The following is a 24329-nucleotide window of genomic DNA, read 5'->3' on the forward strand; positions in this document are numbered from 1 at the left end:
GAGTCAGTCAAAAAAATTGGTAGGTAACCCCCAAAATCCAGGTATTATCAAATACCATTTGTATATCACAGAACACAGCAAACAGGTGTTAGCAACAGTACAAGATATTTTCAAACTGCAGATTCCAGCCAAATCAAATCGCCTGTAATGGAACAGATTTCTCAAAAGTAGCTTGAAATCTGGGAACTGTCTGCTAGCTTCCAGGTACTAACACAGTTGTTAACTAACAATTGTGTCAAACAATATACGTATTCCATTCAATAACCATATCGGTCTGCAGTTATTCCTGGATTCAGGATAGAAATGATAATACTCTTCTTTACTCTGATTGAAATTTTCCTTTTCACCAAATATAATTATAAAATCTTAAGTATGTCATCTTTCAGAATTATTGCTAAAGTCATTTGTGGATTTTTATCATATTTGGGAAATGTGGGTATACGCTGCTGGAGCAACAAGGAGTTCGCAGTCATCAAATGGGCCTTATATGGTACCAGGTACTGCATATGGAATGGTTCTCTCTCTCTCTCTCTCTCTCTCTAAGTGTTTAAGAGTCAATGAAGTTTATCAACTGTACAACAGGAAGTTCAGAATCACAAAATGATCAGTGCTACTGCCACCATTGCAGCAGAGCTTTGTCAACACTTTGGACGATGTTGTGCACACTTTTACTGCTCCCCCCACAGGGAGGATTGTGGTCACTGGAGGACCCCAGCAAAAGTGAAGGCATGGATATTTATTCCACCAGGTTACTTCTTTACCTGGACAAATATAAATGTTGCATACCACCATCATTAAAGACAGACAAATACTGACAGTTAATGCTTCTAATGAGATGTTTAGGGGTACTAAGTCACTGAAGGGATCTTCAGGAGTTGTGATATTTTGTGACAATTAGGAGTTATTTTCTAAAAACCTCACATTTTGTACTGCCACCATGAAACACAGTGTTCCACAAATTGGCAAAGCTCAGACAGGCGACCGTGGTAATCACTACAATACCACTAAATTTCAGGTTTGTGTCTGAAAAAGCAGCAAGGGGGAAAGGAGGTAAAGGTACTTGCGAGTGTAGTAAAATATCAGTGTTTGTACACTCAAATTTATGTGGAGTGTGATGGGGTCATATAAACTGTAATACAGTGTGGGTTCAATGGTCTGTTTCACTGAGAGAGGGTAATTCCATAGCAGATTTCTTTCTCCCTGGTGGTACCAGAGGAAAGTGAGACTACTCTGGCTGTACCAGTGTAGGCTACCAGTAGGATGATGTGTTTGGTGAGACAATGAGGATGAAGTACTTTTCTCTCAACAGGAAAGTTAGCATACAGGTGGAGCTGAGGTTGTGAGTTTAAGAGTTTTAGAGACCTTGTCGCCATTGTATCAGGTTTGAGTTTTGTTACTGTCTTAGTGAATGTGATGTCTTACTGATACAGTGTATCCTGTCATATTTCTTTCCGGCATCATTAGCCGTTTGGCAGTCAAGTGTTTCACATAAGTGAATATTTTTCTCTTTCATGAATATGATCAGTAAACAAAGGAGAGGTGGTGCAATGTTAACTGGGTAGTTTATACATATAGGGAGTAGTCTCATGATATGCCACTCTGCAGTCCCCCTGCAGTAGTTGCATTAATGCAAAAGAAGGGCATACATCTGCACCTGAGGCATCTAAAGAAGAACATGATGCAAACCCTTATACCACTTCCTGTGGAAAGTGGTATAAGTGTTGGCACTGTGCCTGTATATCATAGTCTTAAACTTGTTAGGGAAAACATAACCTTTGATATACAGAATAAAATCACTACTATCAACCTGTTATCTTTTGATCCTCTCTGATAACAACAAACAAATTGGTTTTGCACTGCTCCAGGTTAATGCACAGTACTTTGCAGTTTTTAGTGTGAAGTCTAGGATTAGACCTAGGGCAAAATTTGCTATGACGAGTGATCAAGAATCATATAACATATAGTTTATAACTGGTCTGGAGTGGCAGTAATTGATCAGCATTCAATACTTTCATCGATTAACAACGGCTTCATTATAGCAGAAGATTTTCTATTTGCTCTTGAGCACATGAGGTACTTTGAGGACTGATTCCATTTATTCTTGCCAGACTACCATTCCAGTGAAGTCAAATATGGCAACACTATTATGTTGTAATTCTCAGCATTAAATTTTTGATGAGATGGTCATCTCAACATGGGTACTGGGGTTTGGGTATCTGAACCATTTCATTGCAGATCACAAACCCTGATTCCACCCAACAATAGCAATAGGTACTTGGCACAGTAGCCAGTATCTGGAGTCAGTGCACCAGACTGGTCATGCATCTACTACTCATTGTCAGCAGTTTGACCTCTGAACAGTTGGGGGGACAACTACGATTATGTGGGTACATGACATCTCTGTTTAATGGAAGGATTACAAGGCTGTTTTAAGCATCCACTACATGTAGACCTAACATGTCAGTAGAGAAAAAGATAAATGGTGACTAAAAGAATACCAATGCCTCTCCTTCAAACAGCTTTGTTTCATCATATGTGTGCTGGTGATATCAAGAGGCATGAAAAGTACCACCTAGTCAGTTTTATTTCAAGTTGTTTAAGTGTAACTGTGACCAGATAAAGAGGTCGTTCAAAATGTTGATAGTTATGTTACCTGTATCACAAAAATTAATTTCTTTGTCACAATATTTTAATGTCTGTTAAATATTATCACCAAAAACCTGTTTTACATTACTATTACTCAGTACACACAATTTCCTGCTGTGCACTAATTATTCCAACACAAATTTTTCAGGACAAAGTAGTGATAGTTTTCAAATATTTTTTTCCAATTAACTGAGAGCCAGTTTCATAAAGGTAAAAGAGGGTTCACATTTTTTTCTCACCTACAAATATAAAGTGGCACAAAAGAATACATAATATACAGCCTATCATACTGTAGGCTAATCCCATTAATTATGATCAGGGCAAAATATAAAGCCTTCAAGCCTGACAATTAAATACAATGCTTTTGAAGTTAAAAATGCGTCTATTTTTTGAGCTGCCTACATGTGTATGGCATTGTTGGCTAGGAGCCTCCTTTCGTGGAGATCAGCTGCCGGGTGAAGTCTTTATTTGACACCACTTTGGCATCATGTGTGTTGTTGTTGATGATGATGATGATGTTGATGATGATGATGATGATGATGATGACAACACAAGACCCAGTCCCTAAGTGGAGAAAAATCTCTGACCTGGTCAGAAATCGAACCCAGGCCCATGCATGAGCAATATTCTAGACTGAGTTGCAAGAGTGAGTTGTAAGAAATCTTTGTGGATTGACTGCACTCCCCCAGCATTCTACCAATAAACCAAACTCTACCATCTGCTTTACTGCCAACTGAACCTATGTGATCATTCCATTTCATATCCCTACAAAGTGTTGCACCCAGGAATTTGTATGAGTTGGCTGATTCCAACAGTGACTCATTGATATTATAATCACATCAAACTACATTTTTTGTCTTGTAAGTGCATATGTTTACATTTGTGAATATTTAAAGCAAGTTTCCAATCTTTGCACCACTTTGAAATCTTATCATCGAGGTCTGACTTAATATTTATGCAGGTTCCTTCCGGTAGTGCTTCATTATTGATAACTGCATCATCTGCAAAAAGCCTGTGGTTACTATTAATATTGCCTGCAAGGTCATTAATATACAATATGAACAGTAAGGGTCCCAACACACCCAAAGTTACATCTACATCTGACTATGGCTCTCCATCCAAGATAACACTTGCCCTCCTTATCAAAAAGTCCTCAGTCCAGTCAGAAATTTCACTTGATAACCACATACAATTGTACTTTTGACAGTAAGCGTAGGTGTGGTACTGATTCAAATGCTTTTTGGAAATCAAGAATTATAGCATCTACCTGACTGCCTTGATCCAAAGCTTGCAGTATGTCATGTGAGAAAAGTGTGAGTTGGGTTTCACATGATCAATGTTTCTGAAATCCATTCTAGATGGCATTGAAGATGTCAATCTGTTCAAGATACCTCATTATATTTAAGCTCACAATATGTTCCAAGAATCTACAACAAATCAATCTCTAGGATATTGGATGGAAGTTTTGTGGATCGCTTCTGCTATCCTTCTTGTAGACTAGTGTGACCTGTGCCTTTTTCCAAGAACTAGGCATATCTTTATCAGCAGTGCAGCTCAGTCTCTCATGGTGCACTTTTTCTAACGTGTTTTATTCTTGTTCTCTGTATTTTATAATAGGCCTTTAGGACGATTTAAATTGTGCTGTTATTCTGGACCAAATGTTTATTGGACTTTCTCACGTAGTTTTACTTCTGGGTTGACACTAGTTTTGTGCCACAATAATAATTTGTTTCACTAATCGTGGTCTGTTTGCTGGTGAGCAAATTCTGTCTGCACTAAGAAATTATTGTCGTCTTGCAAACTTCTAACACTACCAAACTCTTACTGCTCATTAAACAACTGCAGGTGTGAGTCATTCTCTCACAAACCTAACAACCACAAATTAATTTAATTCTACTATACGAGGTGCATTCAAGTTCTAAGGCCTCCGATTTTTTTTCTCCGGACTGGAAAGAGATAGAAACATGCACATTGTTTTAAAATGAGGTCGCGTTCATTGTCAATACGTCCCAGAGATGGCAGCACCGTACGGCAGATGGAATTTTACCGCCAGTGGCGAGAATGAGAACTGTTTTAAATACTTAAAATGGCGACGTTTTCCTTACTTGAACAGCGTGCAATCATTCGTTTTCTGAATTTGCGTGGTGTGAAACCAATTGAAACTCATCAACAGTTGAAGGAGACATGTGGTGATGGAGTTATGGATGTGTCCAAAGTGCGTTCGTGGGTGCGACAGTTTAATGAAGGCAGAACATCGTGTGACAACAAACCGAAACAACCTTGGGCTCGCACAAGCCGGTCTGACGACATGATCGAGAAAGTGGGGAGAATTGTTTTGAGGGATCGCCGAATGACTGTTGAACATATCGCCTCCAGAGTTTGCATTTCTGTGGGTTCTGTGCACACAATCCTGCATGACGACCTGAAAATGTGGAAAGTGTCATCCAGGTGGGTGCCACGAATGCTGACGGACAACCACATGGCTGCCCGTGTGGCATGTTGCCAAGCAATGTTGACGCGCAACGACAGCATGAATGGGAGTTTCTTTTCGTCGGTTGTGACAATGGATGAGACGTGGATGCCATTTTTCAATCCAGAAACAAAGCGCCAGTCAGCTCAATGGAAGCACACACATTCACCGCCACCAAAAAAATTTCGGGTAACCGCCAGTGCTGAAAAAATGATGGTGTCCACGTCCTGGGACAGCGAGGGCGTAATCCTTACCCATTGCGTTCCAAAGGGCACTACGGTAACAGGTGCATCCTACGAAAATGTTTTGAAGAACAAATTCCTTCCTGCACTGCAACAAAAATGTCCGGGTAGGGCTGCGCGTGTGCTGTTTCAGCAAGACAACGCACCCACACATCGAGCTAATGTTACGCAACAGTTTCTTCGTGATAACAACTTTGAAGTGATTCCTCATGCTCCCTATTCACCTGACCTGGCTCCTAGTGACTTTTGGCTTTTTCCAACAATGAAAGACACTCTCCGTGGCCGCACATTCACCAGCCGTGCTGCTATTGCCTCAGCGATTTTCCAGTGGTCAAAACAGACTCCTAAAGAAGCCTTCGCCGCTGCCATGGAATCATGGCGTCAGCATTGTGAAAAATGTGTACGTCTGCAGGGCAATTACGTCGAGAAGTAACACTAGTTTCATCGATTTCGGGTGAGTAGTTAATTAGAAAAAAATCGGAGGCCTTAGAACTTGAATGCACCTTGTATAGTACCGTTTCAAGAAAAAGAGATTGTTTTTACTCTGTGTCATCATGTTAACAGTTAAAAAAAAAATAGACCTACGATTTGATCTGTGGACAACTCGTTGTTCAATTAACAATCTGATTGCCCTTTGTTACATCTGTGTTAAGACACCTTGCATATGTCTTCTAAAAGTTCCCGGCTCTTGCAGTACATGACCAGTGTGTGCTGTGGCATGTCCAGACTAGTGGGTCTGTATGTCACCGGAGGGCATGCCTATTGTTCTCGAGAAGCACCTGGTCTTTGTAACTGCATTGTCGAATAATTACTCTGTCTATTTATCGCACCAGTGGGAGTTCAAATAAACTGTGTTTTTTGCTATGAATGATGTTCCATTTCCCATCATTGCCTAGTCCTTCCACTGCCCAAGTAACCATTGACAGCTGGCCACATATCAGGTACTTTTGTCTGACTTAAAGATCAGCAACCTTAGCCCAAACTACTGGTAGTATTTGTTTGTTATTTTTTGAAGGTAGCTAGCTATTAAACAAGAATCTGTTTTGCATTCCAGGAAATATTAATCATAATCTTTCTAAGAAAAAGGATACCTATTTTCTTACTCGTATAAGGTGGTAGGCCAAAATCTTGTTGACAGCAACAGTTAATACAAAAAATCATCTGGAAACATTGCAAACATTTGTGAGATTCTGGCGAAAAGCCAATTAAAAACAATTGTGGCTTCCACTTGCAAGAAGCTGTCTCACTGTTATCCCTCCATTCAAACAGTACTGTAATTTTTCTTCCATTACACCCAGTAACTACAGCTATTTTCTGCACCTCTGGTATCCCTGGTGGATATCAAAATGGGCTCCAACAATGAAGAACTCGAAAAGCTACAGAAGATGTCACCAGCATCTGGTGGCAATCTCCAATGTAAGAGTCAACAGCAGTGGGTGGTGTGCAAATCACCACTGGAGATGGCTCATGCTTTCAAGCACTGCCTAACACTTCAGGTGTACTGCAAGTAGTGATCACACCCCATATTCTGAAATTGGGCTTTGATTCTCTCCCAGCTTTATGTTTTTTGACTGTCGATTGCCTACTGAAAGACTTCACATTTCTTTCAGTTATTGCTTGGCTCAAAATTTGCACTGCCTTACTTACAATAAGCCTCTGTACTGTGAGTAGTGATCACACCCCATATTCTGAAATTGGGCTTTGATTCTCTCCCAGCTTTATGTTTTTTGACTGTCAATTGCCTACTGAAAGACTTCACATTTCTTTCAGTTATTGCTTGGCTCAAAATTTGCACTGCCTTACTTACAATAACTTGGTTTGAAATTTAATTCTAGATCATGTACTCCACACTAGAGGTATCTCTTATTCAAGTTTCTGTTGGCAACGATACAAAATACATCTTTAATCACAGATTGTCCAACAACACATTAGTAATTTCTCGATTTTTCCACTGAGATTGAATATCTGTAATGTCTATCACACAGATCTTCTTTAAAAGAAATTTGACGTGAATTTTATAACTGTTAAAAATGAAGCAGCAGACTCATTAATATTGGCATTCTTTCCAAAGGGTATAATCTTTACAAAAAAAGAATTTTATCATAGCATCCCAGTTCATCAGTTTGAACAAAACACACACTATGGGACAACATTCAAAGTCATATAAACTGTTCCACAGATAAAATTGATAGTTATAATGTCATTAAACTACCTCGCAACCTTTGGCAGTTTGGCCCAGTGGACGGAACATGCGATTGTTGCCCAGCTAACAACAACGAGCCAGCTTCTCCGATGCCACCAATAGCTCAGCAGCTGTCGCAAAACCTGTTGCCATCTCATTGGTAAATGGTAGCATGTTGTGTTGAGCAATTGTTTCCAAGTTTCTCATTTCTCATAATAAAGTATAATTTAATAAAGTATTGAAGAGTTTCACATTTTGTCACATGCTGTTATGAGAGAGTTTATATAACAGCATTGTTTTAGTAGCAGTGTGAAATATCTCAACATGAGTTTTGGTGTAGTATTGCAAGCTGAATGGAAAATTCCAACCCACAGACACAAGTCACATACACATTACATTTCTTTCTAATGTAAGAAAGGAGAGTTATTTAACAGGGCATCAGTCAGATCTTCAAAACTGTCATCGTGAGTTGGATTCTGGAATGAAAAATTTTCTATGTCTAGAAGTTGATCACCAACATAACTAACATATCAGCAAGAGGATGCCAGTACAGACATCTGTATGCAATGAGGAGCATTTTGTTCAAAAACAAGTTGGTGCTTGCCAAGACCTACATCAATGTGTGTCACGCACTGACAATGGCTGCGTTCATTACACCTGAATGATTAACCATAGCCCCCTACTATGCTCTAACAGCCTCAGCACTTTCCAGGATCATATAGCAGTGAGCTATTCAGAGTATGCAACTTTTTCCCCCCACATCTGACGCCACTTGCCAACAATACCTCAGGCAGTCCTTGATTAAGGAACTGTTAATGTTGAAATCACGTGTGCTTGTGTAGGCTGTGAATAGTGAACATGTAATATATGATTTGCTGGATTTATTTGTTTGGAGATTATCACCTAATTGCTGTCATCTTTAAATGAAAGTAAGCAATACAGAAAGCCTATAATGTTGAAATCATTGTTGTAATATTTGCATTCATGTTACGTGTGTGTGTGTGTGTGTGTGTGTGTTGCAGATTGTGCTTAATATCTGCACTGAAAGTAAGTTGATACTATGTAAGTTGATAGTATGTTTCTGTAACATATAAAATCTGAAATATACTCATTATTTATTACAGCTGCCTTACTGCTGTATGCCGCTGTGTAAGAATGAGAAAGAAAAATCCAGATGCATCAGTTACTGCAAATTTCCAGTTGATAATGACCAAAGAAATACTTGGTAAAGTGTGATCTCTTGAGAAAACTTCATGCCAAATACAGTGTAAAATTCATCAGTAGTTTGCAGTCAACATTATTGGTTGTTATAAGTTTATCCCCACGAGAAAGATTCAGGAAACAGTCAGCATTACCAGCAGATTTCCTAACTGTATTTTCTTAGAAACGTAGAATTTAAATTTCCCATAAGTAAATCACTTTTAAATAAACTTAAGAATCAATCAATTAGACATAACAAAATTTTAAACTAAGCATCCTCATGGAAGATTTTGTACATTTTTTCAGATACACAGCTTAATATTGTTAAGCTTTCTTCATCAGTCTAAGTGGATAGGTCTTAATAAAAGTACTGAAGGAAATACCCTCTTAAACATGCAAACATCTGATTTCAACCAATGTATATAAATCTCAATCAATGGATTTGATACATTCCCATGACATCACGTTAATTCAAGAATTTGCAAAACATAGTGTCAAATTTTGTGGCAAGCACTCTCCCACACTTGCGAATTTGTGATGTAAGAGAACAGTTGGAAATACACATATCACTAGAACTAGAAAAAGCAGCTTGTCTTTTTTTCTTTCTTTCTTTCTTTTTATTTTAAATGCAACAGTGGGGAAAACCATCTCATACTGCTTAGTGCTTTTGTGTGTAAAATTTCCCATCAGATGTAATGAAGCAGACAGCTTCCTTTGCTACAGGAGCTCACAAAAAATTGAATGTTTTGAACTCCAGACCACTGAATTGAAAGGTGATGCATGTTTAACACCATAAACTCTCCATCCGGTATCATGTAGTAACAATCGACAGTCAGTGTTCTGCAGCAACTGGCTGAACTTCATGTCATAACAAGTGCTGGTAAGGAGTTTTGAGGCTGCTAGAGCATGTTAGCAAGCTATGGAATAACAAGAGCACCAACAGGGAAAAGTGGCAGGACAGAAGCTATAGTCCACTGTTGCACACGGTTCTTCCCCAGTTGAGTCATAACAAGAATGTACTTTCGTAAACACGGATCCAAGAGACATTGCTGGAAGAACAGATTGAAGTGAAGCTCATTTCTATCTGCTCCATGCATAGTTCCTGGTCTGTGGAACAGAACAGTGATTCTTCTGCTGGAGGCATGCCCCTTACATCATAATATTGTAGCATTTTCAAAATTTTCACTGATGGCCAATTAACAACCACATGCTGAAAGTAGGCAAGGTGTGCACAGTGCAAGCTAACAATGCACCTCCTCTCTTCCTGCTTTGCATAGAACTGTCAAAAGTCACAAGTTATTTTAATTGCACAATAACTTGCGTTGTTTCACACATTCAGCAACATAATAAAAACAAGATGATATTGTTACCAATGCTCAGCCAAGAACATTTCATCTTGCACTATGTACCAAATAACAGTTAATCTCGTCTTCCCCAAACCCAGTCTTCTCTCTTTGCTTCTTAAGAACCTCATATAACATGTTACAGTAAAAACTAATGTTCCAAAATAATACGAGAAATTTCATAACTTATTCCAACAAATAAAAAAAATAGTTCAAATGGCTCTGAGCACTATGGAACTAAACATTTGAGGTCATCAGTCCCCTAGAACTTAGAACTACTTAAACCTAATTAACGTAAGGACATCACACACATCCATGCCCAAGGCAGGATTCGACCCTGCGACCATAGCAGTCGCGCAGTTCTAGACTGAAGTGCCTAGAACTGCTTGGCCACACTGGCCGGCTTCCAACAAATAGACATATTTAGTCAATAACAGCCCCTATGCAATATTTAATCAATACCAAGTTTCAATTTTAAATGGCACCATACTTAGCATTTACTTACAAGTTAATTCAAATCCTTTTATGACAGACAAAGTACAGAAATTACAGTTTTAATGCATGTAAGTTTTAATGCATGTAGACATGTCTAAATTTAAGTGTTATTTCCTTGATTGTAGCCTTCAAATAACAGGACAACAATAAAAATTTAAAGATTTACAAATTCACGCAAAATTTCAAACCTTTAAGTAGAAACAATTAGGAGTAAATTCAATCACATCACATAAACTTTCTAGGATTACAAACCTGAACAACAACACAAATCCATACGTCTCTATCAGCATACCCACTAATGGCCAACCAAATAAAACAACAAGAATGCCTGCAAAGAAGGCAACAGACGCTCGAACTTTGTGTCTCTGGAAGAAGAATCTGAACGTCCGTTCTAATCCAATCACACATGCTAATCCTGAGATGAAAAGTATCTGTAACAAATGGAGGGATAATTGCAAAATGTTATACCAGAAAGTTTTAGACAGCAGTAAAAAACATATTAAAGGAAAATTTAGTAATAACGAAGTTCATTGCAGTCAGTTTCACACAGAATGTATCAAGGTTGCATCATAATACGTTGAAAGAAATTATTTGTGAAAAAGTAAACTGAACTTCATAAAACTGCAAACAGCTGTTAAGCTGTTTAAGGCTTTTCCCAGTAGAGTGCTAGGAGAAACATACAAATGGTGAGTCAGCATACTTCACTGCAGCCTTAGACAAAGAATTAATCATGAGCTCTTGAAATTATTTATGCAAGTATTTGATTGCAATAAACTTTGTTGTCAAACAGGGTGGCAACTTTGTTGCATTAAGAGAGTTCCCAGTTTTTCCAGGTTGAAATTCTCAACTCCCTCTGATCTGATTTTTGTTGTATGTAGGACCAAATTTTACTTCACTAATTTTCAGAGCAAATTATATTTTTTTAACTACCATGTCACTTGTTAGCGATTATGACGATTTCAGCTAGGATTTACAGTTTCATCATTAACTCTGTAAGTTAGAGGCTCTTCCTGCCTCTGGAAAATTCATTGTTATAGTTTTCTGTCACCATTCCATGCCATGCTGTGTCACTGTATGAAAGCCTCAAGGCTATGAGAAAGCCTCACAGCAACATGCTTCAAACTGTTGTAGCTGGAATGTACCTATAGACACCGATAGCAAAGATGTATCATGTTTCAGACTGGACACTTTTCACATTATAGTCACAGTTAACCTTCAGCATGTCATTGCAAGAAAGCAGGTAAAGTACTACTTTGCACTGAAATTAGTAAAAAAAGAACTGAAGCCTAAATGTTTAATGTGAGCTACAATATGTGTGTTCAAATATAGATCCATTTTTATATCTTATATAGAATTAGGAAAAAGCCTTTGCATTTGTGGGAATGACAAATTCACTGCTACATGATAGATTCTCACGCACACCTTACACACTGTCACACCCACAATCACGCAATGCGTAACTGACCTGGAGCCCGACAAGCCAGGAACAATAATGATGATTCCTGAATTGACAAGTGATAAACACAATATTTCAATGCTCTTCTCAGACTTTCCTTACACAATTCACAACAGATTACTTCTGAACCAGAATCTTCAAGCAATTCAAAACAAATTTCCTCTGAACTCTTCTTTCCATCAACAAACCGTTCAACTCCCCCTAGGGGAATTTCCAGTAATTCAGTTTCCCTGAGAATTCACAATTTTCCGTATTTTTTCAGAAAAGTCACTACCCTGTCAAAAGAAATGTGCTCGCTGATAGTATCTGCTAGTAACATGGCGAACACCGGTGTTTTGCTTTTCATCAACATCAATGTAAAAGCTGTCCATTACAATAGTTACAAGTAATTTGAGGCAATATAAAAATGAAAAATTCATATCACTAATAATAAATTTCCATTAAAATTTTAGTCTCAAAAAACTGCAAGAAATGCCAAGTAAAGCAGCACATTAATAAAATGCACTACTTCTTTTCATTATTTACACTCATTCATATTATGATTACTTTGCCTCTCTTTTCTTCTTCTTCTTCTTCCCAAGAATTTCCCAGGCAATATTTTGTGGACAGTGTAGAATAACAAGATGATAGGAGTTATTTTGAATATATCATCATTATAGTATAAACTATACAAAACTAAATGAAGACATCATTCTCTACTCCCTACAATCATTTTATTTTTGGAGAGTACCGAGTTTTCCTTTCCCTTATATTACACACGAGGAAAAAAAAAAAAAATTAGTTCATCCTTTTAGAGGTTTCCATTTCACTCAATATTTCTTGCTGCAACATTGCATAAGGTACACATGAAATGATTACATTTCGACATCACTAGCACATGCGATTCTGAGGTAGCACCCATGCTGAAACACCCATATTAGTACGTGACGTAGCCTGCACGAGTGGCAATACAGGTACTGACTAGCATCCAGTTTATCGTAGATACGGCCAATACTGTCCTGGGAGGCATTATACCATGCCTGTTCAACTGGTTCTCTTAGTTCTGTAAGACATGCCTGCTCAACCTGTCCACTTAGTTCGGTAACGGTGTACGAATGTTTGATTGGAGACAAGTCTGGAGATTGTGCTGGCGAGGCAAGTTGCTGCTTGTCTTGCAGAGCACACCAAGTTTCAGGGGCAGTGTGTAGGTGAGCATTATCCTGTTGGAACACCACATTACCTTCCTCTTGCAAGAACAGCAAAAAAGAATGGGTCTAAAAACATTCTGTATGTACTTAGCACTGGTTAGCATCCCGCCAGGAACATCAAAGATGAACGAGAGCTGTGGCTTATCGCAACCTAGACCACGAGGCCTGAGGTGGGGCCAGTGTGACTGACGAATGCACTCTATGAGACAGTGCTTGCAGGAAGAATCTGCTTTCATTGCTTAAGGCCACGGCACACCATTCCATCAGCCAAATGATCCTCTGATGGCACCAGTCACGCCGCGTACGTCGGTGTTGTGGCACGAGTGGAAGACGGACTAGAGGTGTGCATGCCTGGAGTCCACTGCTAGTAAGCAGTTCGCAATAGTTCACGTTGACATGCCTGGGCTCACAAGCCCTCTTATATGTGTTGCAGCTGTACGATCTGCCACTGCTGCGCTTACAATATAGGCACCTGTGCTGTGTGGATGATCAGAACCTCATCTGCAAGTGTGAGAATGTTCACCTGACCACTGATACCAGCACCATTGCACAACTGATCCAGCACATCCAACTTGTGTGGCAATTCTCCAAAAGGACCATCTCATTACTCAGAAGACCATAATTTGACTGCTTTCAAACTTTCTCAGTTGGCTGTAGGAAGCAGAGTGTGGCTTGATCGCTTCACATGTTTGTACCACACTGGTTCTTCTAGCTGTTACCATTCCCTATCTAAGGCTGGCACAGATGATGCTGTGGTGCTATGCCAATATGCTATCTTTTGATGGACGATAAACTATTATCAGTATATCTACTATCTGCAGGTGGCATATGCTGTCATCAGATAAGAATCTGATGTCGTTTGTCCAGGTGGCCTAATTTTTTCTGATAGTGTATTTGCTTTCTGTATTTTTTTCCTTTTTCTGAAGAACAAAGTAGTCGTTTTAAAACCTCTTTGATCTCACTGTTAGGTCTGCTATGTGTCATAATTTCAGTAACACTGATGCTATCGGTATTTGAAGTATCCATTTCCTACAGGGCCTATATAATATTTCACCGTATGCAATAATGCTAAGAACAATTAAAACCATAGCTCAAACAACAAAACCAAAGGAAGCAGGTGCACAGGTTTCAAACTTCGCTTAAAATCATCCAAAAATCATTAACTCAACTAAATTTCTCTGTGTGGTAATGCTGTCTAGAACGTATGTTATCAAATTAAATACTTGATTCGTCTTCTTTGCACTTTCATTTCCAAATTAGTTACAGTGGAAAAAATGAAAAGATCATATTTGCATCACGTGAGGAAAGAAGAAAACAATATTAACACTATTAGTATTTGTGGGATCATTGCAGAATGACTCACCTACCCATACCACAAAATTACGCATAGAAACCCAGCTGATTCCAGAAGTAACAGGGGTGTCATTATCTCTTATTTGAATCATACCACTGAAAATGAAAGACGAAAATCTCTAAAAATGTGATTTAGGAACATCACACTTGCTTGGGGCACAGATAACTAGGGCAGTAAAAACAATCCGCAATATCATGCTGTGGAAAAAATATAACCACATAGGCCTAGTTTAAGATTATACTGAACCTATAACAACTGCTTTTAAGTCACTGAATAGGGTATGTCGTTTTGAGCACCATAATATGCTGGTCCATTTTTAACACACCAGAGTGGTTTTGACATGCATAACACACACAGCTAAATTTCAGCTAGATCACACTGTGAGCCTGAGGGAGAGTACATAATCCATCTGAAGAATTTCACCGTAAAGTGGATATAACTTCAGCTGTGTTAAGGCCTGTGGAATCCAGGGAATTTACAAGTTCACCAATTCCATGTCAGATGACAGTAGCAAAAATTATGATCAATGCTGCACCCAGAGTGACAACCAAGAAAAGTAGTCTGGAAGGAGGACAAAGAGCAAGAACACCGCTTGCCAAGCTTCCTTTTACATCTTGGCATTTTGCAGAAAGCATCTGATGGTGTGAACATTGGAGGGGTGTCTGGTGCAGGAAGTGACCTTTTTTATAAAGTAAGCAGATTTTGCCTTCAAGTCCACAATCATCAGCTACCACAACAGTATTGAAAAGTTAATGAGGCTGTGGCATACAGAGACCTCAGATATAAAAATTGTGTGGGGAACTGAACACCACAATCAATAAAAAATAGTTGCAGGAACTATGAACAGTGCCTATTCTTTCATAACCTACCTACTCTGTTGCTATTTTGCAATATCAGAGGTGTTTTCCAGTAATACACATAGCCTGTGTAGTCTTCTCATATTACCCTGCAATCTAAGATAATAAATTGCCCTGGCTGTCTTGTGCACCACATGTGACCACATCTGGCTAAATACATTAGTGTGAAGATCCTTCCAACAGCTTTGACAACAGATGGTGGATAAGAAAAACTTCTCAAGACAAATTCTCTATGCTTGATGAAATGACACTGCAGGTAGGAAGTACCTACAAAACTAAGTTATCTACAAAAATCTGTTCAGAGTTCCACAGCAGTGTTTGCCCTTCTTCAGAGGGTTTTTGCCTTAGTTTCCTTGTGTGTTTTCTTCTTTTAACTACACTTCTCTAAGCAGATGACTAGGCAGCAGGGCAGAAATAGCTGTTTCTGGGCCGAGACTCTCAATGGCGTTGCTGGTTTGTAGGGGGCTGTAGCATAAAAACATATCTGTTTTTGATAACTTTCCATACCACACAATGTTGCAGTGAAAGAAGGGGCAAATTCCAGAGATAACAGTGGCTTTAAAGTTTTGTAAGTATCAACATACAAATTTCTCATTATCCTGTAACTCTGAATTCTTTATTCATCAGCATCTCTGCTCCCCACGTTATGACTGGCTATGCAATTAACACCAGTAAGAAGCTGAATTAGTTGGTACTGTTTCACCTATCACTGAGCCGCAGTTATTAATGTAGCTTCACCACTGTATGAAACAGGACTTATTTGATACACAACACATGTTCCAAACAACCAAGTCTTCCAGTCAGTTCTAAGACACTGAGCAATAAGACCCATCCTGTATCTATAAGCTATTCTGTACACAATTGTCGACAAACATACGGGGAAACCAAGGTGCACAGATGCCTTAGGTATTGCACATTAACAAGAGAACACATTTTATTTATATGATATTTTGGAGCCTGTCTTGTTCCAGTATGATGCAAAGTTTCTTCAGACATGCATGCATTCTGGTTGAAACCTGAAATGGATAGCAGTGAGATTTTTGGGGAAAATTTTAGTGTTTATCAAAAGGATAGGCTAATGGGAAATCGAGGTGATGTATTAGTCACACTACACAAGAAACCCAAATCCATCAAGATAGAAATTGAAGCTACATGTAACAATGTTTGGACAAAAATCAATATCAGCAGTGAACATAAATTGGCAATTGGATCCTCCTATTGCCCACCAGAGTCATCTCTGGATGTTAGCAAAAACTTGACAGAAAACCTCCATTCATTTGTACATAAGTTCCCCAATCATAATCTAATCATCAGGAGACTTCAAACATCCTGTTTACTAAACGCATTCTCTGCACTACCTAAAACAGATGGTTGGGAACCCCACTCATGATGGAAACATATTGGACCAAATGGTAACAAATAGACGACACCTCTTTGAGCATGTCCATATCAAAACTGCTATCAGTGATCATGTTGTGGCTGTGGCAACAATGATCGCCAAAGTACAAAGGAAAACTAAAACAAGCAGAAAGAGTCGAGTAGTGGCACCTCTCAATGAGGAGTTTGAAACCTCCAGCACAGAGCAGGAGCAAGCAGACGAACTATGGCTCAAGTTTAAAAGAATAGTTGACCAAGCACTGTGTGTGTGTGTGTGTGTGTGTGTGTGTGTGTGTGTGTGTGTGTGTGCGTGTGTGTGCCCAGCAGAACAGTCCATAACGGGAGGGAACCTCCATGGTATACAGTCACTGTAAAGGAACTTCTAAAGAAACAAAGATTACTGAATAATAGATGAAAAGCAAAGTTTAGGACTACAGACAGAGAGATGCTGCATGAAATGTGTTTCACTGTCAAGAGAGCAATGTGTGATGCCATCAATGACCACTACAGCAAAATATTGTCAATGATCTTTCACAGAACCCAAAGAAATTCTGTTGTACGAAAAGGCTGTTAATGACATCAAAGCTAGCATCCAGTTGCCTAGCGAATGAGACAAGAACTGAAGCAGAGGGTAGCAAAGCAACAGCTGAAATGCATAACCCTCTATTCAAAGGTTTCTTTACAAAAGAAAACCCAGAAGAATTGTCCCAATTTGATCCTCATACAACTGGAAAGATGAATGAAACATGCCAACTAGCATCAATTCCGAAAATACTGATCATGTGAAACCCAACTCGCACTTTTCTCACGACATACTGAAAACTTTGGATAAGGCAGTCAGGTAGATGCAGTATTTATTGATTTCCGAAAAGCATTTGACCCACTACCACACTTATGCTTATTGTCGAAAGTTCCACCACATGGAATATCAAGTGAAATATGTGACTAGATTAAGCACTTTGTGGTAGGGAGGGCACACCAGATTGTTTTAGATGGAGAGTCATCGTCAAATGTAGAATTAACTCCAGATGTGCCCCACCGAAATTTGTTGGGACACTTGCTCTTCATTTTGTATATTAACATCCTTGTAGACAGTGTCAACAGTAACCTCAGACTTTTTCCAGATGATGCAGTTATCTTTAACAAAGTACTATATAAAAGAAGCTGTACAAATATTCAATCAGTTCTTGATAAGATTTCAAAGTGGTGCAAAGATTGGCAACTTGCTTTAAATGTTCATAAATGTACTAGGTCTACAACTTTGCTTCCGCCATTTTTTTCTCGAAGTTCGGGGGTTTATTGTGATAAACTTACAAAAAAATTATTATTCATAGCATTGCCCATTACTGGCCACTACATTCTCCCATCTTGAGGATAGCATACGAATCCTGTAGCGGAAGAACTGGGCATCTTTTGTGGGGATCCATGAATCAATTCAATTTTGCATTTGTCCATATGATCGGAATTGCTGGTCAACCAGACTGTATGCCACTGATTGAAAAAGGTGGTAGTCAGAGAGAGCAACATATGGAGAATACGGCGGGAGGGATAGGACTTCTCATTTCAACATCTACATGTATATTCTGACAGGTTCTGCTACAAGGATCGAGCACTGACCTGCTGCAAAATTATCTTTACGTGTCTATCGCTGTATTGTGGCCGTTTGTGTTTCAGTGCTGGGCTCGAATGCATCAATTGCTTTTGATAATGATGTCCTGTGACTGTCTCCGTTTGTTTCAGTAGCTACGAAAACTTTCTATCTTCCATTGCCACGCCAATCTTCGACATCAAAATCACCGTTCTTAAGGCGTTGAAAACATTCTCTGCATGTTCTTCCACTAATAGTTCCCTCACCATTGGTCTTGCCCAGCATTTTAAGAGCCACAGCCACAGATTTCTTCATGTTTAGGCAGAAAATTAAAACTTCCCGCAAATGGCAAGAAATGGGTTCGTAAGCTGACTTACTTAATTGAGAATAACCTTATGATGCCATCACAAATCAACTAATATTTTTATGGCATTATGTTTACAGATGCCTAAGCTTATTGTATTACACCTATGACCAACCACTTGAACCCCACTTGCCGCTACTGCTGTCTATTGCAAAACGGCGGAAGCAAAGTTGTAGACCTAATAAAACTATGCACTTCATGAAACGAAAGAATGTAGTATCCTATGACAATAATATCAAAAAGTCACTATAGGAATAGGCCAATTCAAACGGATACCTGGGTGCAACGCTTTGTAGGGATATGAAATGGAATAATCATATAGGTTCAGTTGTGGGTAAATCAGGTAATAAACGTCGGTTTATTGGTAGAATACTGGGGAACTTCAATCAATCTACGAAGGAGATAACTTACAAACCACTCTTGTGACCCATTCTAGAATATTACTGAAGAGTGTGGGATCTGTACCAAATACAAATAACAGGTGACATTTAACATATACAGAGGAGAGCAGTACGAATTGTCACAGGTTTGTTTGATTCGTGGGAGAGTGTGATGATGAAAAAAATTAAGTGGCAGACTAAGACAGACATGAACTAACCCAAGAAAGTCTACTAAAATAGATTCAAGAACCAGCCTTAAATAATGATTCTAGGTTTATACTAAAACCCCATAAGTATCACTCACACAGGGATCATGAGAACAAGATTAGAATAATTACAGCACGCACAGAGGCATTCTAATAATCATTCTTCCCATACTTTATATGTGAGTGGAACGGCAAGGAACCCAATAACTAGTATGACAGTATTCTCTGCCATAAACTTCGCAGTGAGTTGCAGAGTATGGATGTGGATGTAGCTGTAGCTGATGTAGGGGCAGACATTGTCATGACAACAGTCATTATGAAATACATGAAATGTATTCACATTTGCAAATATGGACTACCATCAGCTGTATAATGGAATGACAGTAACAAAAATTTGTGCTGGACCAGGACTCTGACCCAGATTTCCCACTTATCATGAGCTATCTGAGCACGACTCACAGCCAGACCCAAACTTCTGTATGTCAACAACTATGTCTCTACAACCTGCACTGGTAAATTCGCTATGTATAGTCCCATATAGGCGAGACATCTGAATTTAAAGCCATCTGCCTGGTGTCGTGATTCCATTAGCAGATGGTTGCCCATATTCACAAGTGCTAATACATTTCGTGCATTTCATTTATATTTTATTTTCACATGCTGGGCACTGTTCACATCCTCTACTTACCATAGTTGAAAATATGATTTTCTTTTTCAAACTATCATGGACAGACAGGTAATATGCACTGTAGTCAACAGAATCATAAATAGGCTATTGCTTCTCTAGTTTAATTGATAGGGGACTGCTTGATTGTTCATTACCAGTACCCAAATAATTAAGGTGGGGAAAACACACTACAGCTGAACTGTGTCTTTTCCAAAGTCTACTGTTACATTTATTTTTCACAATGAACACTAGGATGGTTAAGTCCTCTACTTGACCCCCTTGCATTTTACATCATTTATGTATGAAATAGGTACATTATAAGCACCAAATAATTGTTTGAGACTTGTCCATATTATATTTGAACCCTCAACCTCTCTAGAAGTTTGTTTTTCTACAGCAAAAAAAATGTGTTAAATATAGTAAAGCATGTCAAATATGAAGCAAAAGAGGACATCAAGCTTTGCTAGAGATTAAACTGTTTATCACCATCTATTCTGCATTCACATTCATTGGCTTAATCAAGTCACAACCAAATAATCACCTTTAAATGTAATCCAGACAGTTAAGTGGGCTATATATCAGTGTCAACACAATCGGTTTTTCTGAGAGATCACAATCACACTCAACACTGAGATTTGTGTTGTTACAAAACATCTTCAGAGCAATTTATTTCAAGTCCTGGACCCGTTGTTGTTGTTGTGGTCCTCAGTCCTGAGACTGGTTTGATGCAGCTCTCCATGCTACTCTATCCTGTGCAAGCTTCTTCATCTCCCAGTACCTACTGCAACTTACATCCTTCTGAATCTGCTTAGTGTATTGATCTCTTGGTCTCCCTCTACGATTTTTACCCTCCACGCTGCCCTCCAATCCTAAATTTGTGATCCCTTGATGCCTCAAAACATGTCCTACCAACCGATCCCTTCTTCTAGTCAAGTTGTGCCACAAACTTCTCTTCTCCCCAATCCTATTCAATACCTCCTCATTAGTTACGTGATCTACCCACCTTATCTTCAGCATTCTTCTGTAGCACCACATTTCGAAAGCTTCTATTCTCTTCTTGTCCAAACTGGTTATCGTCCATGTTTCACTTCCATACATGGCTACACTCCATACAAATACTTTCAGAAACGACTTCCTGACACTTAAATCTACACTCAATGTTAACAAATTTCTCTTCTTCAGAAAAGATTTCCTTGCCATTGCCAGTCTACATTTTATATCCTCTCTACTTCGACCATCATCAGTTATTTTACTCCCTAAATAGCAAAACTCCTTTACTACTTTAAGTGTCTCATTTCCTAATCTAATCCCCTCAGCATCACCCGATTTAATTTGACTACATTCCATTATCCTCGTTTTGCTTTTGTTGATGTTCATCTTATACCCTCCGTTCAAGACACTGTCCATTCCGTTCACCTGCTCTTCCAAGTCCTTTGCTGTCTCTGACAGAATTACAATGTCATCGGCGAACCTCAAAGTTTTTACTTCTTCTCCATGAATTTTAATACCTACTCCCAATTTTTGTTTCCTTTACTGCTTGCTCAATAACATCGGGGAGAGGCTACAACCCTGTCTCACTCCTTTCCCAACCACTGCTTCCCTTTCATGCCCCCTCGACTCATAACTTTTTTTTTTTTTTTTTGTTTGTGGTTTTAGGGCGCAAAACTGCTATGGTCATTAGCGCCCGGTCCGTGACTGAGGAAATAATAAAAACCGAAAATGGAAAACAGCAAAAAGGGAACGAAACTCAAAGAATTGGAGACACTAAAAGCAGAAACAAGGCTTAAAAGACTCTTATAACTGCCATCTGGTTTCTGTACAAATTGTAAATACCCTTTCGCTCCTTGTATTTTACCCCTGCCACCTTCAGAATTTGAAAGAGAGTATTCCAGTTAACGTTGTCAAAAGCTTTCTCTAAGTCTACAAATGCTAGAAACGTAGGTTTGCCTTTTCTTAATCTTTCTTCTAAGATAAGTCGTAAGGTTAGTATTGCCTCACGTGTTCCAACATTTCTACAGAATCCAAACTGATCTTCCCTGAGGTCCGCTTCTACCAGTTTTTCCATCCGTCTGTAAAGAATTCGCATTAGTATTTTGCAGCTGTGACTTATTAAACTGATAGTTCGGTAATTTTCACATCTGTCAAAGCCTGCTTTCTTTGGGATTGGAATTATTATATTCTTCTTGAAGTCTGTGGGTATTTCGCCAGTCTCATACATCTTGCTCACCAGATGGTAGAGTTTTGTCATGACTGGCTCTCCCAAGGCCATCAGTAGTTCTAATGGAATGTTGTCTACTCCCGGGGCCTTGTTTCGACTCGGGTCTTTCAGTGCTCTGTCAAACTCTTCACGCAGTATCTTATCTCCCATTTCGTCTTCATCTACATCCTCTTCCATTTCCATAATATTGTCCTCAAGTACATCGCCCTTGTATAAACCCTCTATATACTCCTTCCACCTTTCTGCCTTCCCTTCTTTGCTTAGAACTGGGTTGCCATCTGAGCTCTTGATATTCATACAAGTGGTTCTCTTCTCTCCAAAGGTCTCTTATTTTCCTGTAGGCAGTATCTATCTTACCCCTAGTGAGACAAGCCTCTACATCCTTACATTTGTCCTCTAGCCATCCCTGCTTAGCCATTTAGCACTTTCTGTCGACCTCATTTTTGAGACGTTTCTATTCCCTTTTGCCTGCTTCATTTACTGCATTTTTATATTTTCTCCTTTCATCAATTAAATTCAATATTTCTTCTGTTACCCAAGGATTTCTATTAGCCCTCGTCTTTTTACCTACTTGATCCTCTGCTGCCTTCACTACTTCATCCCTCAGAGCTACCCATTCTTCTTCTACTGTATTTCTTTCCCCCATTCCTGTCAATTGTTCCCTTATGCTCTCCCTGAAACTCTCTACAACCTCTGGTTCTTTCAGTTTATCCAGGTCCCATCTCCTTAAATTCCCACCTTTTTGCAGTTTCTTCAGTTTCAATCTGCAGTTCATAACCAATAGATTGTGGTCAGAATCCACATCTGCCCCTGGAAATGTCTTACAATTTAAAACCTGGTTTCTAAATTTCTGTCTTACCATTATATAATCTATCTGCTACCTTTTAGTATCTCCAGGATTCTTCCATGTATACAACCTTCTTTTATGATTCTTGAACCAAGTGTTAGCTATCATTAAGTTATGCTCTGTGCAAAATTCTACCAGGCGGCTTCCTCTTTCATTTCTTACCCCCAATCCATATTCAACTACTATGTTTCCTTCTCTCCCTTTTCCTACTGACGAATTCCAGTCACCCATGACTATTAAATTTTCGTCTCCCTTCACTACCTGAATAATTTCTTTTATCTCGTCATACATTTCATCTATTTCTTCATCATCTGCAGAGCTAGTTGGCATATAAACTTGTACTACTGTAGTAGGCATGGGCTTTGTGTCTATCTTGGCCACAATAATGCGTTCACTATGCTGTTTGTAGTAGCTAACCTGCACTCCTATTTTTTTATTCATTATTAAACCTACTCCTGCATTACCCCTATTTGATTTTGTATTTATAACCCTGTAATCACCTGACCAAAAGTCTTGTTCCTCCTGCCACCGAACTTCACTAATTCCCACTATATCTAACTTTAACCTATCCATTTCCCTTTTTAAATTTTCTAACCTACCTGCCCGATTAAGGGATCTGACATTCCACGCTCCGATCCGTAGAATGCCAGTTTTCTTTCTCCTGATAACGACGTCCTCCTGAGTAGTCCCCGCCCGGAGATCCGAATGGGGGACTATTTTACCTCCGGAATATTTTACCCAAGAGGACGCCATCATCATTTAATCATACAGTAAAGCTGCAGGTCCTCGGGAAAAATTACGGCTGTAGTTTCCCCTTGATTTCAGCCGTTCGCAGTACCAGCACAGCAAGGCCATTTTGGTTAATGTTACAAGGCCAGATCAGTCAATCATCCAGACTGTTGCCCCTGCAACTACTGAAAAGGCTGCTGCCCCCCTTCAGGAACCACATGTTTGTCTGGCCTCTCAACAGATACCCCTCCGTTGTGGTTGCACCTACGGTACGGCCATCTGTATCGCTGAGGCACGCAAGCCTCCCCACCAACGGCAAGGTCCATGGTTCATGATCAATGTAAAAGGAGTCTATACAATCCTAACAGTTAATGATTTTGTCAATCTAAGATATTCCTTAAACACTTGATCAAAATTATACAATGACTCAACAAATCAATTCCTAAATATTCTTACACACACACACACACACACACACACACACACACACACACAAATCAGCAACAGAGAAACATGGAAAG

At 39.1% G+C, this 24329-nt stretch overlaps 1 protein-coding gene across 1 annotated transcript in view; it reads right to left on the reverse strand.

Annotated features, from left to right (window-relative positions):
- Positions 1-24329, reverse strand: part of LOC126259910 (vesicle transport protein GOT1B) — a 35481-nt gene that overhangs the window by 9690 nt on the left and 1462 nt on the right. The window contains exon 3 of the mRNA XM_049957000.1: positions 10831-11009. Within this exon, the coding sequence (XP_049812957.1) occupies positions 10831-11009 (179 nt within the window). The remainder of the gene's footprint in view (positions 1-10830; positions 11010-24329) is intronic.

The sequence above is a fragment of the Schistocerca nitens genome, chromosome 5 (genome assembly GCF_023898315.1).
Source record: "Schistocerca nitens isolate TAMUIC-IGC-003100 chromosome 5, iqSchNite1.1, whole genome shotgun sequence".
Taxonomy (NCBI): Eukaryota; Metazoa; Arthropoda; class Insecta; order Orthoptera; family Acrididae; genus Schistocerca; species Schistocerca nitens.